Genomic DNA, 21116 nt, shown 5'->3' with positions numbered 1-21116 from the left:
GGTCTAAATTAATTTACATAGAATTTTTAGCACTGCGACTGGCAAGTAGAATATGCTCAATAAGGGTTAGCCTGTAATTATATCTGTAATTATACTGTAATATACTGTAATTATATCATCATCGTCAGTTCTTCAGAAGGGCGAATCAGATATTGCACCTAATACACTCTAAGCACATAATGAATGCTTAATAAATGATGGCTGTCACAATAGTGCCCACTAAATACTCAATCTATTGAATGACTGCATGAAACTTTATCTTACAGGTGAGGAGTGAATGCTCACACGTGTTCGACTACTTGCCTCAGCTTACAGTGATCATAAAAACATAGCGAGACCTGACTGGTTGCAAGGCCCCTACGTGCCCTTTCCCTTCATGAGATCTGCTGCTTCCTTAGACCAGTCAGAAGAGGGATACAGAAAAGTCAGGGAGTAGCAATGTTAAAGCTGGAGCTTCAGGGATCAAGAACCCAACTGGAATGTTCTGAATATTTGACCATGACCCATTCATCTTGTATGTTAATAACTTTCAGCTGAAATTAGACCAGAATTAGAAAAAATGGAAATGTTTCTGCATATGTTTCTGTGATGCTCTTTACTTAATTTCAATCTAACGACTGATTCAAAGGAAGCTAAAGTTCTGATTTCTTAAAGACCATTGAAACAAAGCCTTAAGCTTTTCAAAAACAAAGCTCATGGCAATTTTTTCAAGCTCCAAGATCTGATACTCTTCTGGTAAGGGTTATGGTTCACTCAGCTCTACAAGTGATTGAGAAATGTACACTCAGAAAACAGTGATTACGAACCAATGATAAAAAAAATAAAAATAAATGGTATGAGACGATAATCTTACCATTTTAGCTTCAAAAACATTGGTAACATGTTTTCATCAATGTTTCCCAGAAATGATAATATCTTAGCCATTTTTGTTGCATTAAAAGTTGACTCATTGGCAAAGATTTTGATGCTGGGAGGGACTGGGGGCAGGAGGAGAAGGGGACGACAGGATGAGATGGCTGGATGGCATCACTGACTCAATGGACATGAATCTGAGTGAACTCTGGGAGTTGGTGATGGACAGGGAGGCCTGGCGTGCTGCGATTCATGGGGTTGCAAAGAGTCAGACATGACTGAGCGACTGAACTGAACTGAACTGATTGATATTTTTAGTACAGTCTATAAGGGACATAAGGGTGAATCTAATTGTTTCAAGGACTGGAATGTCTTTCCATATTGACTCTCAGCACAGGGGTAATTTGGGGTACAACCAAATGCTTTCAAAAATAGTTACAGATAACACTAGCCACATGCAGATGCTGCTTTATAAAAGAGAGATATGAACAATGTTGTAGGTGTAGCATATATGGAAGGACTAAGACTTACTATATGCATATATAGTTCACATATATGAAAAGCGTCACAATGAACACGCTCACACACACCATAAGCCCCTTGAGAACGAGCACACTACCAGGTGTTTTCTCCCCAGGGTTAAAGGCACGGACTTTGCAGCTAGAGAAACCTGGGACTGAATCTCATCTCTGACCTTTAACGACTGTGAGATCTTGAACAACTTACCTAGTACTTATACCCTCAGTTTCCTCAACAGAAGATAGAAAAAATAATAACTATACTCATAGGATTATTTTGATGATTGATTAAGATGATATATTAGACTCACACTACCAGGCACTTAAGTCTCAAGTGCTCAGTGAATGGTATTATATAATATTTTTGATTATCTATTAATATTTATTATCATCATTATCCTCATCTTCAGCCTAGACCCAGATCACTGGAATGTAGTCACAGTTTCGCCTCAACCAGGCAAATGACCTTGGGCAAGTCAATTAACGTTTCAGTACTTCATTCTGCAGATCTACATAATGACGTCTAGCCCAGGGGAGGAAGAGCAGAGGTACTGTAGAGTGGCTGGACTGTGTGATGGTGGGCATTTTGTAGGATGTTCACAAAGGGCAGGAGGAAAATTCTTAAAGAGATGGAATACCAGACCATCTGACCTGCTTCTTGAGAAACCTGTATGCAGGTCAGGAAGCAACAGTTAGAACTGGACATGGAACAACAGACTGGGTCCAAATAGGAAAAGGAGTACGTCAAGCCTGTATATTATCACCTTGCTTATTTAACTTATATGCAGAGTACATCATGAGAAACGCTGGACTGGAAGAAGCACAAGCTGGAATCAAGATTGCCGGAAGAAATGTCAGTAACCTCAGATATGCAGATGACACCACCCTTATGGCAGAAAGTGAAGAGGAACTAAAAAGCCTCTTGATGAAAGTGAAAGAGGAGAGTGAAAAAGTTGGCTTAAAGCTCAACATTCAGAAAACTAAGATCATGGCATCTGGTCCCATCACTTCATGGCAAATAGATGGGGAAACAGTGGCAGACTTTATTTTTGGGGGCTCCAAAATCATTGCAAATATGATTACAGCCATCAAATTAAAAGATGCTTACTCCTTGGAAGGAAAGTTATGACCAACCTAGACAGCATATTAAAAAGCAGAGACATCGCTTTGTCAACAAAGGTCCGTCTAGACAAGACTATGGTTTTTCCAGTGGTCATGTATGGATGTGAGAATTGGACTATAAAGAAATCTGAGTGCTGAAGAATTGATGCTTTTGAACTGTGGTGTTGGAGAAGACTCTTGAGAGTCCCTTGGATGGCAAGGAGATCCAACCAGTCCATCCTAAAGCAGATCAGTCCTGGGTGTTCATTGGAAGGACTGATGTTGAAGCTGAAACTCCAGTACTTTGGCCACCTGATGCAAAGAGCTGAGTCATTTGGAAAAGACCCTGATGCTGGGAAAGATTGAGGGCAGGAGGAGAAGGGGACGACAGAAGAAGAGATGGTTGGATGGCATCACCAACTCAGTGGACATGGGTTTTAGTGGACTCTGGGAGTTGGTGATGGACAGGGAGGCCTGGCGTGCTGTCGTTCATGGGGTCGCAAAGAATCAGACATGACTGAGAGACTGAACTGAACTTGCAAAGTGGCATGGAACTGGGGCAGTAAAAGACTGCTACATCAGTGCTCCTCAGAAGCTACAATTTCACAAACAGGTAAAAAAAAGTTGGTTTTTTTTTTAAAGTTTCTGTGTGGCCAAGAGAGGTCTGTCAATTTTTTTTTTCTGCCAACTTTTTAATAAACAAAAGATAAATATCATCTACTTACTATCTTCTTCCTTTCATAAAAGAGGGAAAAATTTACAACCAATATATTAATGGGCTTCCCTGATGGCTCAGACAGTAAAGAATCTGCCTGCAATGGGGGAGACCCTGGTTCGATGCCTGGGTTGGAAAGGTCCCCTGGAGAAGGAAATGGCAACCCACTCCAGTATTCTTGACTGGAGAATTCCATGGACAGAGGAGCCTGGCAGGCTACATAGTTCATGGGGTCGCAAAGAGCTGGACACGAATGAGGGACTTTCACTTTCATAATAATAGAAAGAACAATCTTAGATTCTCCTTCAAAGTGAATAAATTTAGCCTGTGCATATCTGACCGGTGGAAATCAGCATGTCAAACGTCAACACACTCTAATGAGCAAGGGAATGGAGAGGAGAAAAGAAGCTTGAAGTAGAGCCTTGGAAACACTTGGGAGGGGAGAGGAGAAAAAGATTTGCGAAAAGCAGCAGAAAGAGCAGCTCTGAGCATCAGAGGGATGGCAGGAGGCAGGAACAGAGAGGAAGGAAGAAACCCTGACTTGCTGGGAAGAAATGAGGTCTGTGTCTAAAGATTATATTCAATCGAAACATTTAAACACTTAAATCAATTTAGCTTTATCATGCCATTCTGAAAGCATTACCTAACTACTCTAAATAAAATATTGGAAATATAACTTTCAATTCAGATTTGCATACACATAAATTAATTTTCCATGTTACTATTTACTCAACATAGCAAAAGATTATCAGCTGTAATAGATACAATGTCAGCTATGAGTATCATATGCAATATCAGCTACATTATGGGTAATATAACATAGCATATTACTTATTATTAAAGTTGTAGATTACTGATTGCAAGTGCTTTAAAATTCAGTCTAGGTAGAAAGAAATGAAAATAACCTAAAATCTAACAGTAGGGAAAATATTTTATATATATATATATATATATATATATATACACATATACACACATCTTATAAAGTTATATGATGATACTAGGCAACCCTTAAAAATCTTATTTTCAAGGATGATCTAATGACCTGTGGAAAAGCTCTTGATATAGTATGAAGTAGAAAGGGCATTACACATTTCTGTGTAATTTTCACTTCTAGGAATATTTACAACAATAAAAGCCTGACAAAAGAAAACAAATCAAAAAGACAACATTGATCATCTCTGATATTACAATTTATTATCTCTATATTTTTCTGTATTTTACACACTTTAAACAATGAAAATTAACTACTATTATAATTAGAAGAAAGATTATAAATTAATTTAACAGACATACTTACCCTTGGGAATTTAGGAATGAAGTGGTTAATTATCCCAAATTCAAAATAAGATGCAAAACCTTCATTGAGCCAGATATTATTCCACCAATTCATGGTAACCAAGTTTCCAAACCACTTTTGGAGTTGGGGATAAAAAGAACAATCTTAACTTCAATTTAAGTAATATTTATTGTAATTACATGTTAAATAAATATAAGGTCAAAGACAAAATTAAATGTAATTTGCTATCAGTGATAAAACTTGAAAACAGGACTCCAAAGTCATGTTGTTTTATTAATAACATGAAACCATTTTTTTTCTGTAAAATTTCACATCCAACAACTGGAAGCAATTTTTGCTTTAAAACTGTGATGCTCAGAAATAAAGTAAGCTAGAATAGCATTTCTTAAATTGTCCACTTTACTCCAAAGTTAAGTTAAAGGAGAAGGCCTGAATGTCCACTTAACACCTACTAATGACAGCATCTCATACTCTAAACAGACTACATCAGAATTTTGCTGTAAGCAGTCGATTATGTTTTAAGGACATAATTTGATCTGCACCATGTAAGAATCACTCAAGTACTCGTTTCTGCAAAGTGGTCCAGTTATAATTATTTTCAATTTGAGCTTAACAGAAGGAAAGTGTCACATGATGATGAATAGAATCAGGAAAGAAAAACACAATAATTTCCAAAACCAACAAATCCACACCCTGGTTTTTAACCAAATTCTTATAATAGCTGTGATGTACTAATAGTTAGCACCCTATTTTCCAAAACAACGTGTCACTTAGGCTATAATAAAAAATGACACTTTGGGTGATGATCAAGACTTGTGAAAGTATGTGTTGACTGTGTAACAGGGTATAATTTAATCACAGTAAATCATTCCTCTCCAAAACTTCTTAGGGGTCCATATAACAAGAAGATAATTTCACAGTTTAGATGGTCGTCACCTCAGTGATACTAGCAAATTGACTATAATCCTTTAACTTGTAACTTCTCACAAAAAAAAAAAAAGTTTGTGACAATCTACTGATGAAATGGAATATCTTCTGGTGTCTCTTTTGAATATCTCTATTTTAAGATGGAATGAAAAGCAGATAATCATAGGTCTGCTTGGTTTACTTTTCCTGAAGTGAAGTTTGTGGCACACAATTACTCACTCTTTGAATACACGACCTGCTAATGTTCTGAGATTTCTCATCACTATGATCTATCACCAAAAGTTTAAATCCACCCAGGATCTGATTACATGGATCCTTCCTTGTTTTCACTCACTGGACCACTTTTCAAGTTATTTTTGAAATTTGCTGTATGGTAGAGTTTGAGGAGTTTTTGCTGCTTTTGGTACAGAAGCTGGAGAATATTTTCGTGTGAAATAAGAAAGAACATTTTACCACATGCCTGGTGTCCGATTTCGTGGGAGACAGTAAAGGAGATCACGATCTTTTTTTCTGTTAGTTTATCATTTGGTTGCAGCAACAATAATGACTCGTCAAATATCAATAGTCCCCAGTTTTCCATTGCACGGTTGTCAAAAGTAGGCAAAGCAATTATATCTAAGTGGATTTAAATGGAGGGAAAAATGAATCATCTCTTTCCAAAGATTTGAGAGTTCCAGATACAACATCTCAAAATGAAATCATAAAATTACTGAAAGAAAATGCAAGTGAATATCTATAACTTAAGGGGCAGGAGAAAGGCATTAAAGACATAGAGAAGACAGGCTCAGACAACAAATTGTTTTGACTATATGAAAATTAAATACTTTTGATTAAAGACCTATATCCAAAATATACAGAGAACACTTGAAACTCAAAAATAAGAGAACTTTACAGAATTAGCAAAAGATCTAAAGAGACACTTCACTAAAGAGACACACAAATGGCAAATGAACAGATAAAGATATGCTCAACACCATATGTCATTAGGAAATTGCAAATTAAAACAACGAGATACCATGATACAGCAGTTCAAAACAAAACATCAATGTTGGAGAAGACGTGGAACAATAAAAACACTCATTCATTGCGGTGAGAATGCAAAATGCACAGCCACTTCAGAAGACAATTCGGTAGTTTCTTATAAAGCTGAACACAGGTTGGCAATACAGGCTAGCAATTGAGCTCGTAAGGGTTTACCCAGATGAGTTCACAACTGAAGTCAGCAACATGCACGTGAATGCCTATACCAGCTTTAATCATAACTGCCAAAACTTGGAAGCAATCAAGATGTCTTTTAACAGGTGAATGGATAAATAAACTGTAGTACAGCCATACAACAGAGTACTATTTAGTGATAAAAAGAAATGAGCCATTAAGTTATGAAAGGACATGGATAAAACTTAAGTGAATGTTACTAACTGAAAGAAAAGTGAAAGTCGCTCAGTGGTCTCTGACTCTTTGCGACCTCATAGTCCATGGGGATTCTCCAGGCAAGAACACTGGAGTGAGTTGCCATGCCTTCTTTCAGGCGATCTTCCCAACCCAGGGGTCAAATTCAGGTCTCCTGCATTGCAGACGGATTCTTTACCAAGTAAGCCACCAGGGAAGTCCAAGAATACTGGAGCGGGTAGCCTATCCTTTCTCTAGGAGATCTTCCCAACCCAGGAATCTAATCCAGGTCTCCTGCATTGCAGGTGGATTCTTTACCAGCTGAGCTACCAGGGAATCCCACTAAGTGAAAGAAGCCAATAAGAAAAAGTTACACATGGTATGATTCCATTAGTACCTAACATTATGGAAAAGGCAAAATTATATAGACAGTACAAAGATCAGTGGCTGTCAGGGACTGCAGGAAACGAGGGGATGAGCAGGTAGAGCACAGGGGATTTTTAAGACAGTGAAACTATCGTCTGATGCTGTGACGGTAGACATATGTCATTACTGTGTACTCGGTCAAATCAGTTGGGTCCGACTTTGCGACCCACTGGACTGTAGCCCACCAGGATTCTTCAGGTAAGAACATTGGAGTGGGTTGCCACCCTCCTCCAGGGAATCTTCCCGACCCAGGGATCGAACAATCCCATGTCCCCTGTGTCTCCTGCACTGAAAGAGGATTCTTTACTGCCGACTCACCGGAGAAGCCCTCATCACTGTGTGCATTTGTTGAAATTCACAGTGCTGTACAACAAAAACTGTGAACCCTAATGTAAGCTATGGACTTTAGTTACAAAAATATATCAGTACTGATTCATCAACTATAGTTTTTAAAAATCCACACCAATGTACGATGTTAACAAGAGGAGAAACTAGAGGTGGGGGCAAGGGGAGGGAGAGGAGATATATGAGGATTCTTCACACTCTGGGCACACTTTTTTCGTAAACTGTTCTAAAAAATTAAGTGTCTTTAAAATTAAATGTTTTAGTGCACCAAAAACACCACAAACAAATTTGAAAGGCAAAACACAGACTGGGGTAAGTATCTGCAGCCTATATGACAACTAGATAATATTTTTTCAATACTTAAAGAACTTTGATGAATCAAAAAGGAAAAATGTGAACAATTCAATAAAGAAATAATTCAAACACCCAAAAATCTTATTTAAAATTTTCAGCTTCATTAGTATCAAAAAGAAAAATTAAAACAATGATGTAACTTTCAAATGCATGAAATACATTTTCAAATATAATAATTAGTATTGGCTAGAATTTATAATTAGGTATGGGAAAACCGACACATAGCCTATTGGTGAGGGTGTGAACTAGTAGTTTTTCTGGAGCAGACCAGCAAAACGCTTCGTAACTTTTAAAAATGTTCCTAGCCTTTCAAATTTTGCAATTTCTACTAAGGCAAATAGCATGGATATTTGTAAACACTTCCTTATGTTTTCTTTCGTGTTTTAAAAGCAGCCTGCTCCCCCTCAAGAAAGAAAAATCAGTCCAAATTTTCAACCACTGAAGATTAAAAAAATTATTTTGTCAAATTGATATGTAGGCAGTCTATGCGTTAAAATGACAATAAAAAAGAACAGTTACCTGGATCATATTGCTTTATATTGTTGTTTTTTTTTTTAATCAATGAATAGTATCAATTCCATGGTGTCATTTTTGTTAAAAACAAAGAAGCAAATACAGAGAAAGATGGAAATTGAGACAAAGACAGATACTGGGGAAACTAGACATCAAAACGTTACCCATGGTCATCTCTGCATGGCAGCATTCCAAGAGATTTTGCTTCTCCTTTTTGTGCTTTCCTTATCTTTCCAAATTTTTTACAGTGTGATCATTTGTCACTTCTAAAACTAGAATGATGCAAGTTTCAAAATTTTCCTTTGCCAGTGAAAGAAATGTCATTGCTATAGTCCATGCTACGTCTGCCTCATGAATGCTTTAGCTATGCTACGCTCAGTAATTTAGTTGACTTTACACTTGGTTGAAGCTGACAGTGTATAGTAAGAAATATTCAGGTCACTGCATAGCCTCAACAGGTAATGCTCCATTATCTTTCGACATACTTCATTGCCTCAGCCTAAGTTTCCCATTCTACTGGACAGGTTTTTGTTGTGTGAATGACCCATACCCATTCTATCAGTGACCACTTTGGTTGCTTTCAGTTTGGCACGAGTATGAAAAGTGTAGTTTCAAACATGCTTGCACATGTCTTCTGGCATGTATGTGCTCAAATTCCTCTTGAAGATATATCTAGGAATGGAATTTCTGGGTTCTAAGGTATTCTGATGATCAACATTATAAGACAACAGACAGCTTTCTAAGTTGTAACAATTGATATTCCTTTCAACAGTGTCACTTTCTAACACTTGTATTTGTGAGAATGCCTACTCTTTGACAACTGAGTAGGTTGTCACTGTGACCTTGCGTGCTCATTTCTCAGACTGCTTAATAAGCTTAAATATTTCTTCATAAGTTTGTTAGCCACATGTGTTTCCTTTTCTGTATAACATCTATTCATATATCTTTTACTTGTTTTTTTTCTATTGTATTTTTCTTATTTATCTGTAGGTGTTCTTTATATATTTGGGGTACTCCCACTACCACTTATTGTCCTTTCTTTTTTGCTTCACTGTTTCTTTAAAATTTATTTATTTGTAATTGAAGGGCAGTTGCTTTACAATACTGTGTTGGTTTCTGCCACACAGGCCTCTTTCTGCTGAGACTTCATGCTGACTTTATGAGTCAGTGCTATCTCCTCCTTCACAATTTGTTTGCTCCTGTTTTTAACATGTAGATGCTATCTGCCAACGGAGAAGGTGATGGCACCCCACTCCAGTACTCTTGCCTGGAAAATCCCATGGACAGAGGAGCCTGGTAGGCTGCAGTCCATGGGGTCGCAAAGAGTCGGACACGACTGAGCAACTTCGCTTTCACTTTTCCCTTTCATGCACTGGAGAAGGAAATTTCGGCAACCCACTCCAGTGTTCTTGCCTGGAGAATCCCAGGGACGGGGGAGCCTGGTGGGCTGCTGTCTAAAGGGTTGCACAGAGTTGGACACGACTCAAGCGACTTAGCAGCAGCAGCTATCTGCCAAACTCAGCTACCTGAACACAGCCTCTGCCATCTACTGCTTCTGCATTCAGAGAGCACCTAGAAAAGTAGTAGGTGGTTCTCATTTACTCAGTAGATTCTCATTAATTATGGTAATCATGTCACCGCTTTATGATTTATAGAGTACTTGAGTTTTATTGCTTCAAAAATTCAAACTTTGCTGAGATGTACCATATATATCATTAGCCTGCTATGGTTATAAGTTAAGAAAAATAAAAACTTAAAAGGGAAGTTGCTGTTTTAAAAGTCTGCAAAACTTAAACACCCATGTGAGTGAAGTGAAGTCGCTCAGTCGTGTCTGACTGTTCGCGATGCCATGGACTGCAGCCTACCAGGCTCCTCCATCCATGGGATTTTCCAGGCAAGAGTACTGGAGCGGGATGCCCTTGCCCATACTTACTCCTAAAAGCATCATGATGTCACTTTTCTTTTAAAGCTTATAACAACCTAAACAACCAACTCCACCAGCGGCTATAATAGTTTTTTTGTTTTGTTTTTAAATGACTCAACCAAAAGTCAAAGTAATTAGGAGACAGTAGTTCATCTTTCTCTTAAAGATCCAGTAACAGAGAAACTCTATTGCAATCATCTGTCCATCAAAAGGCAGTTTTGACTACGCACCACCTACACGTGCTCATAGAGAAACACTGGCTCAGATGCTATGAAAGATACAGAAAAAAAAAAAAGTGCCAACATAACCTTGACTTCCAGGAGCTGGTAATCTAGGCAGAATTTACATGGAATTACGGAACTCATTGAACATATTTTCCCCCCACTAAAAAAAAAAAAATGTTTACTGTTTACTAGTTTGAGAGAGGGCCTTCCCTTGTGGCTCAGTGGTAAAGAATCTATCTGCCAATGCAGGAAACGTGGGTTTGATCCCTGGGTTGGAAAGATCCCTTGGAGAAAGAAATGGCAACCCACTCCAGCATTCTTGCCTAGAGAATCCCATGGACAGAGGAGCCTGGGGTTGCAAAAGAGTCAGGCATGACTTAGCAACTAAACAAAAACTCTGAGAAAAGCAGCATCACAGGCTCAGAAGGTATTTAAAAAAGGACAGTCCAGACCCTGACCCTCAACTTGCCCTTGACCTAATCCAGAGATGATTAGGATCTAGGAGTTCAAGAACTTGAATACAGGGATGCACAGGATGCTGTGGAAGCTTGGGAGAGAGAGAGTCAGGGAAGACTTCCTGGAAGAGGAGGCACTGCGTTGAGAAATACAAGAATCAACAAGTTGGGTAAAAGGAATGGCAGGATGCGCAAACTGAATATGCAGGAGCCTGACCAACAGAAGAAGAAGATGAAAGTGTAGAAGAGGACAGAAATGATGCTAGAGACGCCCTTCTACTCTGAGAAACTGTCAGAGCCCCTAGAGGTTGGCAAGAGATGCACTGTTAAAGATACGGTGTGAACTTTGGACTTTATCCCCAGGGCATTGGGAAGCCACAGAAGTGTTTTAAACAGGGCAATAACACGATCAGATTTTGCTTTGGAAAGATCCCTCAGGCCTCAGTGTGGAAGATGAACTGGAGGAGACAAGAGGGATGGTGGTCAAACTAAGCAAGGTCAGTTGTGGTCGAGACTTTGGTGATATGAACTAGGGAGAATGAGAGGGATGGGGAAGAAGTGGGTGGAGGTGGCGATAATAAGGAGGCGACTAACTGGATAGAGGAGATGTTTTGACAGATGAGGATATCAAGAATAACTCTGGACTTCTCCTTATCTAAATAAAGATAAAGAGAAATTTTCTTGCCTAGACAAGGGTCATTTTGAGATCTTCCGGCCACAGAAGTACCAGAAACTTGGTCTCCATGCTCAGATTCCTGTTGCTGCCAACTTTCTTTGCTTCTTTCCTTCTTTTTCTAGTTTTTTTTGGGCCGTGCTGCATGGCATGTGGGATCAAGGATCTTAGTTCCCTGGCCAGGGATCGAACCTGTGCCCCCTGCAGCAAAAACTCAGAGCCTTAACCACTGGCCTGCAGGGAAGTCCCTGCCTCCAACTCTGTAAGTGACAGGTATAACCTCTGGGATCCACAAGCAGGCCACAGCTGGCCCCCGTTCCTTCACTCCCCATCCCTCCTCAGCCAGGCTTGAGCGGCAGAGGCCCTGGCTACGCAGCATTCGGGAGCCTGGAGCGCCCTAATTTTTACTCCCCACCTTCTTCCACTGTCTGCCAGTAAAGGCCAAGCATACTTTCCCCCAAGCCTTCAACTAAATAACCTTTCAGAGGAACAAAACACACTGACATGATACCCTTAAGCGAGCAAGAAAAAACAGGGAACAACTTTCTGAGCTGAGCAGCTCACATAATTTTAAGGGCATTCCATGCAGATCTACGAGAAATAAAATGTTTACATGTTCCTTCGAGGATCGTATTCTGTTCGCACATGATTCCAATTTTAAACAATAAAAATTCACTGATGGGACCCCCAAGTTCTAATCCAATGACTCACAGCTAAAGAACATATGTTTCAAAAAACAACAAAACCTTCCTAAAGGGAACCGGAGTAATTCGCGCAAGCGGTTAGAAGGATCCAGAACATTGCACTGCATGCTTGCAGTATGAGATGAAAGGACAGAAAGCCAGGGAGAAGGCAAGGTCTGGAGGAGGTAAGCCGCCAGTGAGCACCCAGGAGGAATCTGAAGCCGGGAGCCCTCTGAGCACCAGCTAGTCACGCGGCACCATGCAGAGAAGCAGCAGACAGGCCTCTGCGTGTTTAGGAACGTGTAGGAGACAATGATGGGAAGCCAGCAGCGCTGACTCCAAAACAGCAAAAACAGCAAAATGCCAACGGGTCCTTGGAGGCCCATCTAGGTATCTTTTGATCTCAACCTAGAGCACCCATAACAGGAAATCAAACCCATTGTAAGGGAAGATACCTCACCTGTTTTTGGAAGAGGGTAACTGATATTAAATAAATCCTCCAGAAAAGAGAAGATGGGACCTGTGATGTTCAAAGCAAAGTCTGCGTTTCCCTCTGCGATGGCATCTTTCCGGGCCCAGATGCGTATCTAGACAGAAACAATTAAGCAGTGATTAGGAAACGCAACATGTACAGTGATGTTTGAAAGTGGCAGCCTGCTTGCTCCGATTTCCTGATGCTCTGGAGCCAAAGGTTATCTTTTCAGAAGAAGTTGCATGACAAAATGTTTACATGTGTCCATGCAATGAGAAAAGCCCTGGAGGCTCCTCATTCAGTTGGGAACAGTGACTCTCCAGAGAGTGTGTTGTTTCAATCTTTTGCAATAATGTGTAAAACTTCTATAATTCAAAAATAATCCTGGTTGCGGGGGGTGGGGGTGGGGGTCTTCCCTGGTGGCTCAATGGTAAAGGGTCAGCCTGCCAATGCAGGTTTGATCCCTGATTCAGGGAGAGCCCACAAGCTGTTGAGCAACTAAGCCCGTGCGCCACAGCTACCGAGCCTGTGCTCTGGAGCCCGGGAGCCGCACTATAGGCCGTGCTCCGTAACGAGAGAGGCCACAGCGATGAGAAGCCCACACACCACAGCGAGAGAGCAGCCCCCGCTAGCAGCAGCTAGAGCAAAGCCTGCATAGCAACAGAGACCCAGCACAGCCAAAAATGCATAGAAAATAAATTAAAAAAAAAAAATCCTGGGGAGTGGTATCTACCCCCCCAGAAAGCATGGATTCTATATTAGAGTAAAAGGGCCCTTTGGATGCTAGCTTCCCTTTTCAGGACATATTTCCAGTGATTCAAAACAGAGTTGTGCAGTTAGTAGGGGTTACGCAGTATAGAACATATGAAACAAATATGAATCATGCAGATTTAAAATGACTTGTTAATAAAAAACATGAACGCAAGTGCGCTCAGTCATGGCCAACTCTTTGCAACCTCATGAGCTATAGCCCACTAGGCTCCTCTGTCCATGGGATTTCCCAGGCAAGAAAACTGGAGTGGGTTGCCATTTCCCACTCCAGGAGATCTTCCTGACCCAGGGACTGAACCAGCATCTCCTGCACGGGCAGGTGGATTCTTTACCACTGTGCCACACGGGAAGCTCCCAAAACATGAACAGTCCCATCTTATTTTCAAAATTTGAAATAAGGTTAATTTCCTTAATTTTAAAAAGTGCATCAAAAGTCTCATGACTTCTACAGTTATTGAAGTAAGCAAATTATAGCCTCTGTATACGACACTTCCATGTTAGTAGCAGATGGAAAGAAAGCTCTGCCATGCTTTGTTAGTTTAGTGTGACTGTATTGTTGTTTGGGTGCTTGAACTTGTTTGTGTTATCTGGGTGACTAATTCGATGTTGTTTTACCATCCATTGTCATTTTATTTTGAAATCATGGTACTCCTTCAACAACACCATCTGAGCACTTTTAAATGGCATTGCTGGTGTCAGTGCTTAAAAACACGTCTGAAACACCTAACTCTAGAATGAAGGTTAGCAAGGAGGGAACTGAGATAATCGTCCTGATTGTGAATGCAGTTAATTTGAGAAAGAGCGCTCTACAAAACACAAGAGACACCGTGAAGAAAACCAAAAGCAGCATCATATCTGCAGATTGCTGTCCCCCAACCAAATGCTCACTTGTCTTTGCTTTTATTTCTGCTGGAAAGTTTGTCTTGCGTTTTGTGACTTTTGCATGATGTGAGGTCTTCGGAATGCTTCCCTTTCACAAAATGCAACTGCCTGTTTTAGAAGCCTCCTGCCTGGATGCTCTCCTTTCTTCCAGCCTCCTCCCACCCCAAGGCCTCAGTCCTGCCCCTACACTCCCGGTACCTGCCCCGTCTCAAGCCCTCACCTCCAAGGCAAGGTCAGGAGGACATCGAAACCAGAGCCCACACTGCTGAGCGGAGGCAACAGTCACCATGTTCAGGATAATACGCGCATATTAACTGCAGCCTTTTGGGAGGGAAGGCAGTAGTAAAGTGTGTATATAAATTTCTAGTTTACAAGGCTCCTCCCACAAATGACCACTCTAAGCCACAGTGGAGGCAAATGATGACTTCAGGCTGTGGGGGAGGGCCAGGGCAGTGAGGATCACAAATATGTGCGGAACATGTTGAAGAAAAAGTTCCTTCCAAATCACACCTAGCCCACCAGTGTGTCCCTGTGGTCCTGCTTAGACCCAGCAGACCTCACCCTCTAAAGGAAAAATATCTTTACACGTGCACATGTGTGATAAATTCTACCCAAAATGTTATTTCTGAGAAACAGAATATTTCCTGCTGTATCAGGAAACGAAGATGTTACAGTCGTCAATGATTGCAGCCCTCCCGCACGAGCCGAGGAGCCCCGAGAGAAGACAGCAAGGTAAAGAGCGCCTGGCCACTGGCAGCCGTCAGACTGTAGCCACTCCCCATGGTGAGCAGCCCCAAGGAAGCTCTAGGTGTGAAAACACAGGGTGCCGGTCCCAGATAGCTGAGGGTTCCCGTCCCTTCATGGCTGCCATAACTGTCGAGTGAAAAAATATAGCAACCTAAAAGCTGAGAGTTATGGCAGAAATTTTTAGGGCGTCAAGCCCAGGAGATAGCATCTCAAGCAACCAGAGAGAACTGCTCTGAGGAGGCAAGGGGAGGAGTGAGTCCTGAGCTTCCCTGGGGCTCACCCTAGGGAGGGGCTGTCATCTAACGGCTCCTAGATGACAGCTATTCTCTTCCCTCCTGAGTTCCCTCAGGGCTCACCAGCTCACACTGGAAGGCTGCAATTGTCTTATATTGATCCTCGTGCCACGCATGAACCACATTTTCAACTCTGCTAAATTATTTCTCTTATTTAGGGAGTCCTTTTTGTAGAGTCTGGGTGCTATTCCAAGAGTACAGTCTGGTTCCCTGTAGAGTATATGGTGGATTCCTTAGCTTTCCAGAACTGAGTCATAGCCAAACACAACATTCCACTGATAAACTCATCCCAAATTTCAACTTTCTGGCTAAGACCAGTACTTTCTTAGGCATGTTCCATTTTCTCTTTGCTTCCATGGCAGCTTTCTTTTCAGGGTGACCTTTCAGGAAGAAACATACAATCCGTTTATAAGAATTATTCACCGTGCAGCAGCATTGAGAGCAACAAGCCAGCGGAGACGAGGATGCTGACGGCCATCTCCATCGCTCGCGAGCTCCAAGTCACTCCTTCATACCAGGTACAAAGCATAGGCTTCCACACCGTGTCTGAGTGGATTTATCAATACACGTCATGAATGTTTGACTTGGCCCGAGTTCTATCTGTGAATATCAAGGATCTAGCAGTGATTACTCAATAAGGGAAATCAGGCTGGAGCCAACAGCTGAGGGTGATAATGAGCTGTCCTTTGCATCTGGTGCGTTCATCCTTCGGAGGACAAACTTTGAGCAATTCTCCCCCGGTGATAAGAGCTGGTTCATCTACAGCTTGCTTATCTGCACAAGCCAAAGGCACAAGCCTGGAAGTTCACAGGCCCGGGAGACAGCCTTAGCCTGATGAGGCCCATCTGATTAGAAAGAACTGGGCCTAAGGCACTGGCCCTACCTACCCCACATTCTACATAGGGAGTGAACCAGTCCAAAAATACTGTTGCAGTCACCTTGATATTTTCCCAAAGGATTGTTACGTAACAAGTGTACAACTGGGTGAAAACTAGGTGTTCCAGGACAGAGCACCTATTTCCGCAGCTCTGGGGAAGTGTTCATACCCAGCGGGCCCGGTCCTTCATAGGGACGGTGCTTAACCTGCCTGCATTTCAGCCAGAGCAGCTGCCTCAGCTGGCATCAGGAGCGTGTAGGCAAGGCACACAACACATAACCTGAGCTTCAAGAAGCCAGCATGGCCCCTTGCCCTCTTCTCTCTGCGCTCTGAAAGGCAGCGAGGGCCCCGGAAGAGGGGGCTCAGAACCTGCCTCCAGGGGACGTGAGGCGCAACCTTTCCATAGAAACCCCGCCGCAGAGCCCCAGCGGGAAGGGCTGCGCTCCGCTCTGCATTGTTTCGCCCAGAGCAGTGACAGGGCTCGGGGAAGAACCAGGAGAGGTCCGTGAGGGGTGCAGGCCCAGCCCCTGAGGCGAAGGAGGGCGCGAACGGTCCGCTGCCAGCACCAACGTCCCCGCACCTGGAGTCTCCCTCACTCACCTCCTTGCCCCTCTCGATCCTGCTGATGTGTCCATAGTCACAAACGACAAAGGCAGCTAAGTAAGTGGGCATGGGGGGCGTGGTGTGAAAGGTGGTAACAGTCCACTTGCTTCCGTTCACATCTTCTCTCTCAGACTGACCTAAAGAAATTGATTTTAGTCCAAATCACTGTGAATAAGCAATAAGGAACACAATTATCTACCTTTGAAACAATTTGCCAAGTTCGACGACCTCACAACTACGGTCTTCCCAACTACACCGCACGGTTCAGTGGCTTGGATTTCTCTGCCTTCCAGCTATCTATTAGGAAGGCCTAAGGACAGCGTCGGGCTTCGCTCCTAGCTCCGTCAGTAAAGAACCTGCCTGCAATGCAGGAGACCCGGGTTCAATTCCTGGATCAGGAAGATCCCCTAGAGAAGGAAATGGCAATCCATTCCAGTATTCTTGCTTGGAGAATCCCACGGACAGAGCAGCCTGGTAGACTACTGTCCATGGGGTCGCAAGAGTCGCATACAACTTAGCGACTAAACCATCACCAAGCCAAGGACTGGATTCCTGGTTCTGAATTAGCACCGTGAATAACACGGTCTGGGTGGAGGGCAAATCCACCAGCAGCTGTCAGCCAGGCCTGCGAGCTGCTTTCTCTTTCCATCCACTGCTGTTTCCTACTCCAGCCCGTCTCTCTCAGCACTTAATCTAGAGTTTCCCAGACCCATGGCAGGTCAACAAGGCACAATTCTGCCATTCTCAGGCTTGGGGCAGGTCCTCAGTGGAGTCCCGCTGGGGTCTCTGAACCTGAAATCACAAACTCAAAGGCCTGTGTGGGCCAGGTGCTCAGTGTGAACGGGCTGATGTCCATAACAGGGCGGGCTGGGGACCACAGGGGGCAGCCTCTTCTCACCCGCAGCCAAACCGGCAGGTAGGAAGTGCAGGGCCAGTGCTGTGAGGTGGCCTGAGTTTCCCCAAAAAACTAAGAATTTTAACTTTTATGAGAAATATCAGAATTGTTTTAAGTTGCATACTAATTCAACCAAAAGGAAAAAAAAAAAGTGCTGTGAGCTAACAGCAAAAAAAAAAAAAAAAAAAAAACAACCCCTTGAAACAAGAAGGAAAAAAAAAAAACCTGAAACGAACAAAAAACCCACATCTATGTACCAGATTTAGACTAAATCCACTAGCTTGCTATCATTAATGATTATGAGACTGAAACCCAAATTAATGGGCAGACAGGATACCAATGTATGAAAACAGTACAATGTTCCTAGCTCCTAATACAAAAAGGATCAGGGTTTACCATCGCCAAGATGTGGGTGCTGACACATATCCTAGGTGACCGCCCTCTCTGGTTATAATATACCATAATTAAAACACATTCTCAATACACTGCCAAGAAAATCTATTGTTGTAAAATCTAGTCCAGAGTTAAACACACACACATATATATAAAACATGTAATACACAAATATCTGTGCACATATACAAATATATAAGTATATATATAAAAATATAGATACAAGATGATAGAAAACATTACTTACTTAGCTTTGGCATGTTAGAAAGGGCCACATAACGTGGATGATGAATGATTGTAATATTAAAAGTTGCCTTCAGAGCTGGCTCATCAAAGCAAGGGAAAACATTCCTGGCAAATGTTGGTTCCATCTGAGATGCTAACAGGGCCCTGAAACACATTTGGGGGACAAATCTACTTATTTTTATCTTAAACCAGTGTAAGCAAATGCGTATATATACATATACATATATGTGTGTATATATATATATATACACATATATATATATACAGAGAGAGAGAGAGAGATGGATTATGGCTTAAAATTATCTGAAGAAAGGAGCTGGAATGTTTTCCCCCTCATCTTCCTTATTCCCCTTCCCATAATATACACAAATTCCAGTTCTCACTACCCCTGAGATTTCCTGTAAGACCTAAAACACAAAAGAACTCTTTAATTTTCAGCCACAAAATAACATTTCCTTCATTACATCATATGCCTTTAAACCCTTTCACAAACTAAATAGGAACAAATATGCAATGCCAGGCTTTTGAGAACCAAGGGTTTTTTTAAACTAGGATTAATTCTTTGGGGAGGGCCTATTGCTTTCATTCCCCACCAAAGTGCAAGTCAGAAGAAGAATGTCTATATTTTTATCTTTTTCTCACATGTTCCTTCTTTTTCCTGGTTGGAAATTTTAAAAGGTTTTATTTTGCATACCCTTGGTGCTAAACAATATAGATATATCCCAACTGAACAAAACAACTTTCATTTGCATATGGGTGGATTTATCGAATCCCTCATCCTCTGCTGCCCTCTTCTTCTGCCTTCAATCTTTCCCAGCATTAGGGCTTTTTCCAATCAGTCGGCTCTTCGAATCAGGTGGCAAAACTACTGGAGTTTCAGCTTCAGCATCAGTCTCCGTCAGAGGATACCATGGTTAGATAGTATCGCTGACTCAGTGGACATGAATCTGAGGTAACTCTGGGAGATGGTGAGGGAAGGGAAGCCTGGCGTGCTGCAGTCCATGGGGTCGCAAAGAATCAGACACGACTTAGCGACTAAACAAGAACAACAATCGGATCCTTACTGCTCCTTCCTGCATCTTCATGGAAAAATTCCAAAGTGACATTATCCCACAATGGACTGGTGATTTACAGGGAAAAGCTTAGGAACAAGAGTACCCTGAGGAAATATGGAGGTTGCCAGTTTCTCCCTCTGTAAACACTGCTGGAGACAAGACCATGGGTGCTTTCTCCTCCGAAGAAATCTGCAGTCTCGTTAGCCCATTTTCCAAGACTCTGTGACCTGGGAGTTGCTTTTAGGTGACAATTACAGATGCTAAATTCCCTTTTTTCTCCTCAGGTGCTGAGACTTAATGTCTCTCACGCTAATGTCACTCTAGCTTCAGGCCCACTTCTTCTTCTTTTTTTAAATGTGGACCATTTTAAAAGTCTTTAAGGAATTTGTTACTGTCAACTACAAATTGGCACTTCCCACGAGCACCTCCTAGCGAGTGAACAACAAGAGGATTTGCCAAATGCCTCTGTGGAGACTGAGCCCTGTGCAGCTGCTGCTGCTGACCTTCAGCAACTGTGGAGGGAGTTCAGGGCGGAGTGAGGCACTCTGTGCTCCAGGGAATCTGGTGGAACAAATCTTTCAATTCAGTTCAGTTCAGTCACTCAGTCATGTCCGACCCTTTGTGACCCTGTGGGCTGCAGCATGCCAGGCCTCCTTGTCCATCATCAACTCCCAGAGCTTGCCCAAACTCATGTCCATCAAAATGGTGATGCCATTCAACCATCTCATCCTCTGTCATCCCCCTTCTCTTCCTACCTTCAATCTTTCCCAGCATCAGGATCTTTTCTAATGAGTCAGTTCTTCACACCAGGTGGCCAAGGTATTGGAGTTTCAGCTTCAGCATCAGTCCTTCCAATGAATATTCAGGATTGATTTCTTTTAGGATGAACTGGTTGGATCTCCTTGCAGTCCAAGGGACTCTCAAGAGTCTTCTCTAACACCACAGTTTAAAAGCATCAATTTTTCAGCACTCAGCTTTCTTTAGAGTCCAACTCTCACATCTATACATGACTACTGGAAAAACCATAGCTTTGACTAGACAGACCTTTGTTGGCAAAGTAATGTCTCTGCTTTTTAGTATGCTAACTTGGTCATAGCTTTAGTTATGGTAGTTTAGATCTTTAGTTAGATATTTTCAGGAACTGATTTCATGATCCAAATCCTTGCATCTCTTTGTATCTAGAAAATAGCTAAATCCCTTCATAGTGACATCAGCTCCTCACGACTAGCAGAAAGCCTTTTGTAAAGTAAGCACTTGATTGTATTGAACTCTTCCTTCACCAAAATCTTATATATTGACCTTCCACCATTGCCTCTTTGGAGCAGTCTCTCAGAGCTCTCTGATGTGCTGTCTCCCGAGCTTTGCCCCCAGTAAAACTTAACTTGCAACTCTCCAGTTGTGCATTTTTTAGTCGACATTATGGTACGGTTTTTGTGTTTTGGTTTTTAGGGCATTAGGCATGGGGGATCTTAGTTCCCAACCA

General features: G+C 41.9%; 1 protein-coding gene across 4 annotated transcripts in view; it reads right to left on the bottom strand.

Moving 5' to 3' along the window:
- The window catches only part of LVRN (laeverin), a 71404-nt gene that overhangs the window by 30349 nt on the left and 19939 nt on the right, over positions 1-21116 (bottom strand). For all 4 annotated transcript variants that reach the window (XR_009601328.1, XM_015096783.4, XM_004010849.6 and 1 more), the window contains exons 2-6: positions 18580-18722; positions 17042-17181; positions 12860-12986; positions 5874-6028; positions 4487-4600 (exon numbers count right to left, since the gene is read on the bottom strand). Coding sequence is in view for 3 of the 4 variants with exons in the window: in XM_015096783.4 (XP_014952269.2) it covers positions 4487-4600; positions 5874-6028; positions 12860-12986; positions 17042-17181; positions 18580-18722 (679 nt within the window). In the remaining variant the exon portion in view is untranslated. The remainder of the gene's footprint in view (positions 1-4486; positions 4601-5873; positions 6029-12859; positions 12987-17041; positions 17182-18579; positions 18723-21116) is intronic.

The sequence above is a fragment of the Ovis aries genome, chromosome 7, assembly GCF_016772045.2.
Source record: "Ovis aries strain OAR_USU_Benz2616 breed Rambouillet chromosome 7, ARS-UI_Ramb_v3.0, whole genome shotgun sequence".
Classification (NCBI taxonomy): Eukaryota; Metazoa; Chordata; class Mammalia; order Artiodactyla; family Bovidae; genus Ovis; species Ovis aries.
The sequence above is the reverse complement of the archived record's forward strand: the minus strand, read 5'-3'. Positions and strand labels throughout refer to the sequence as shown.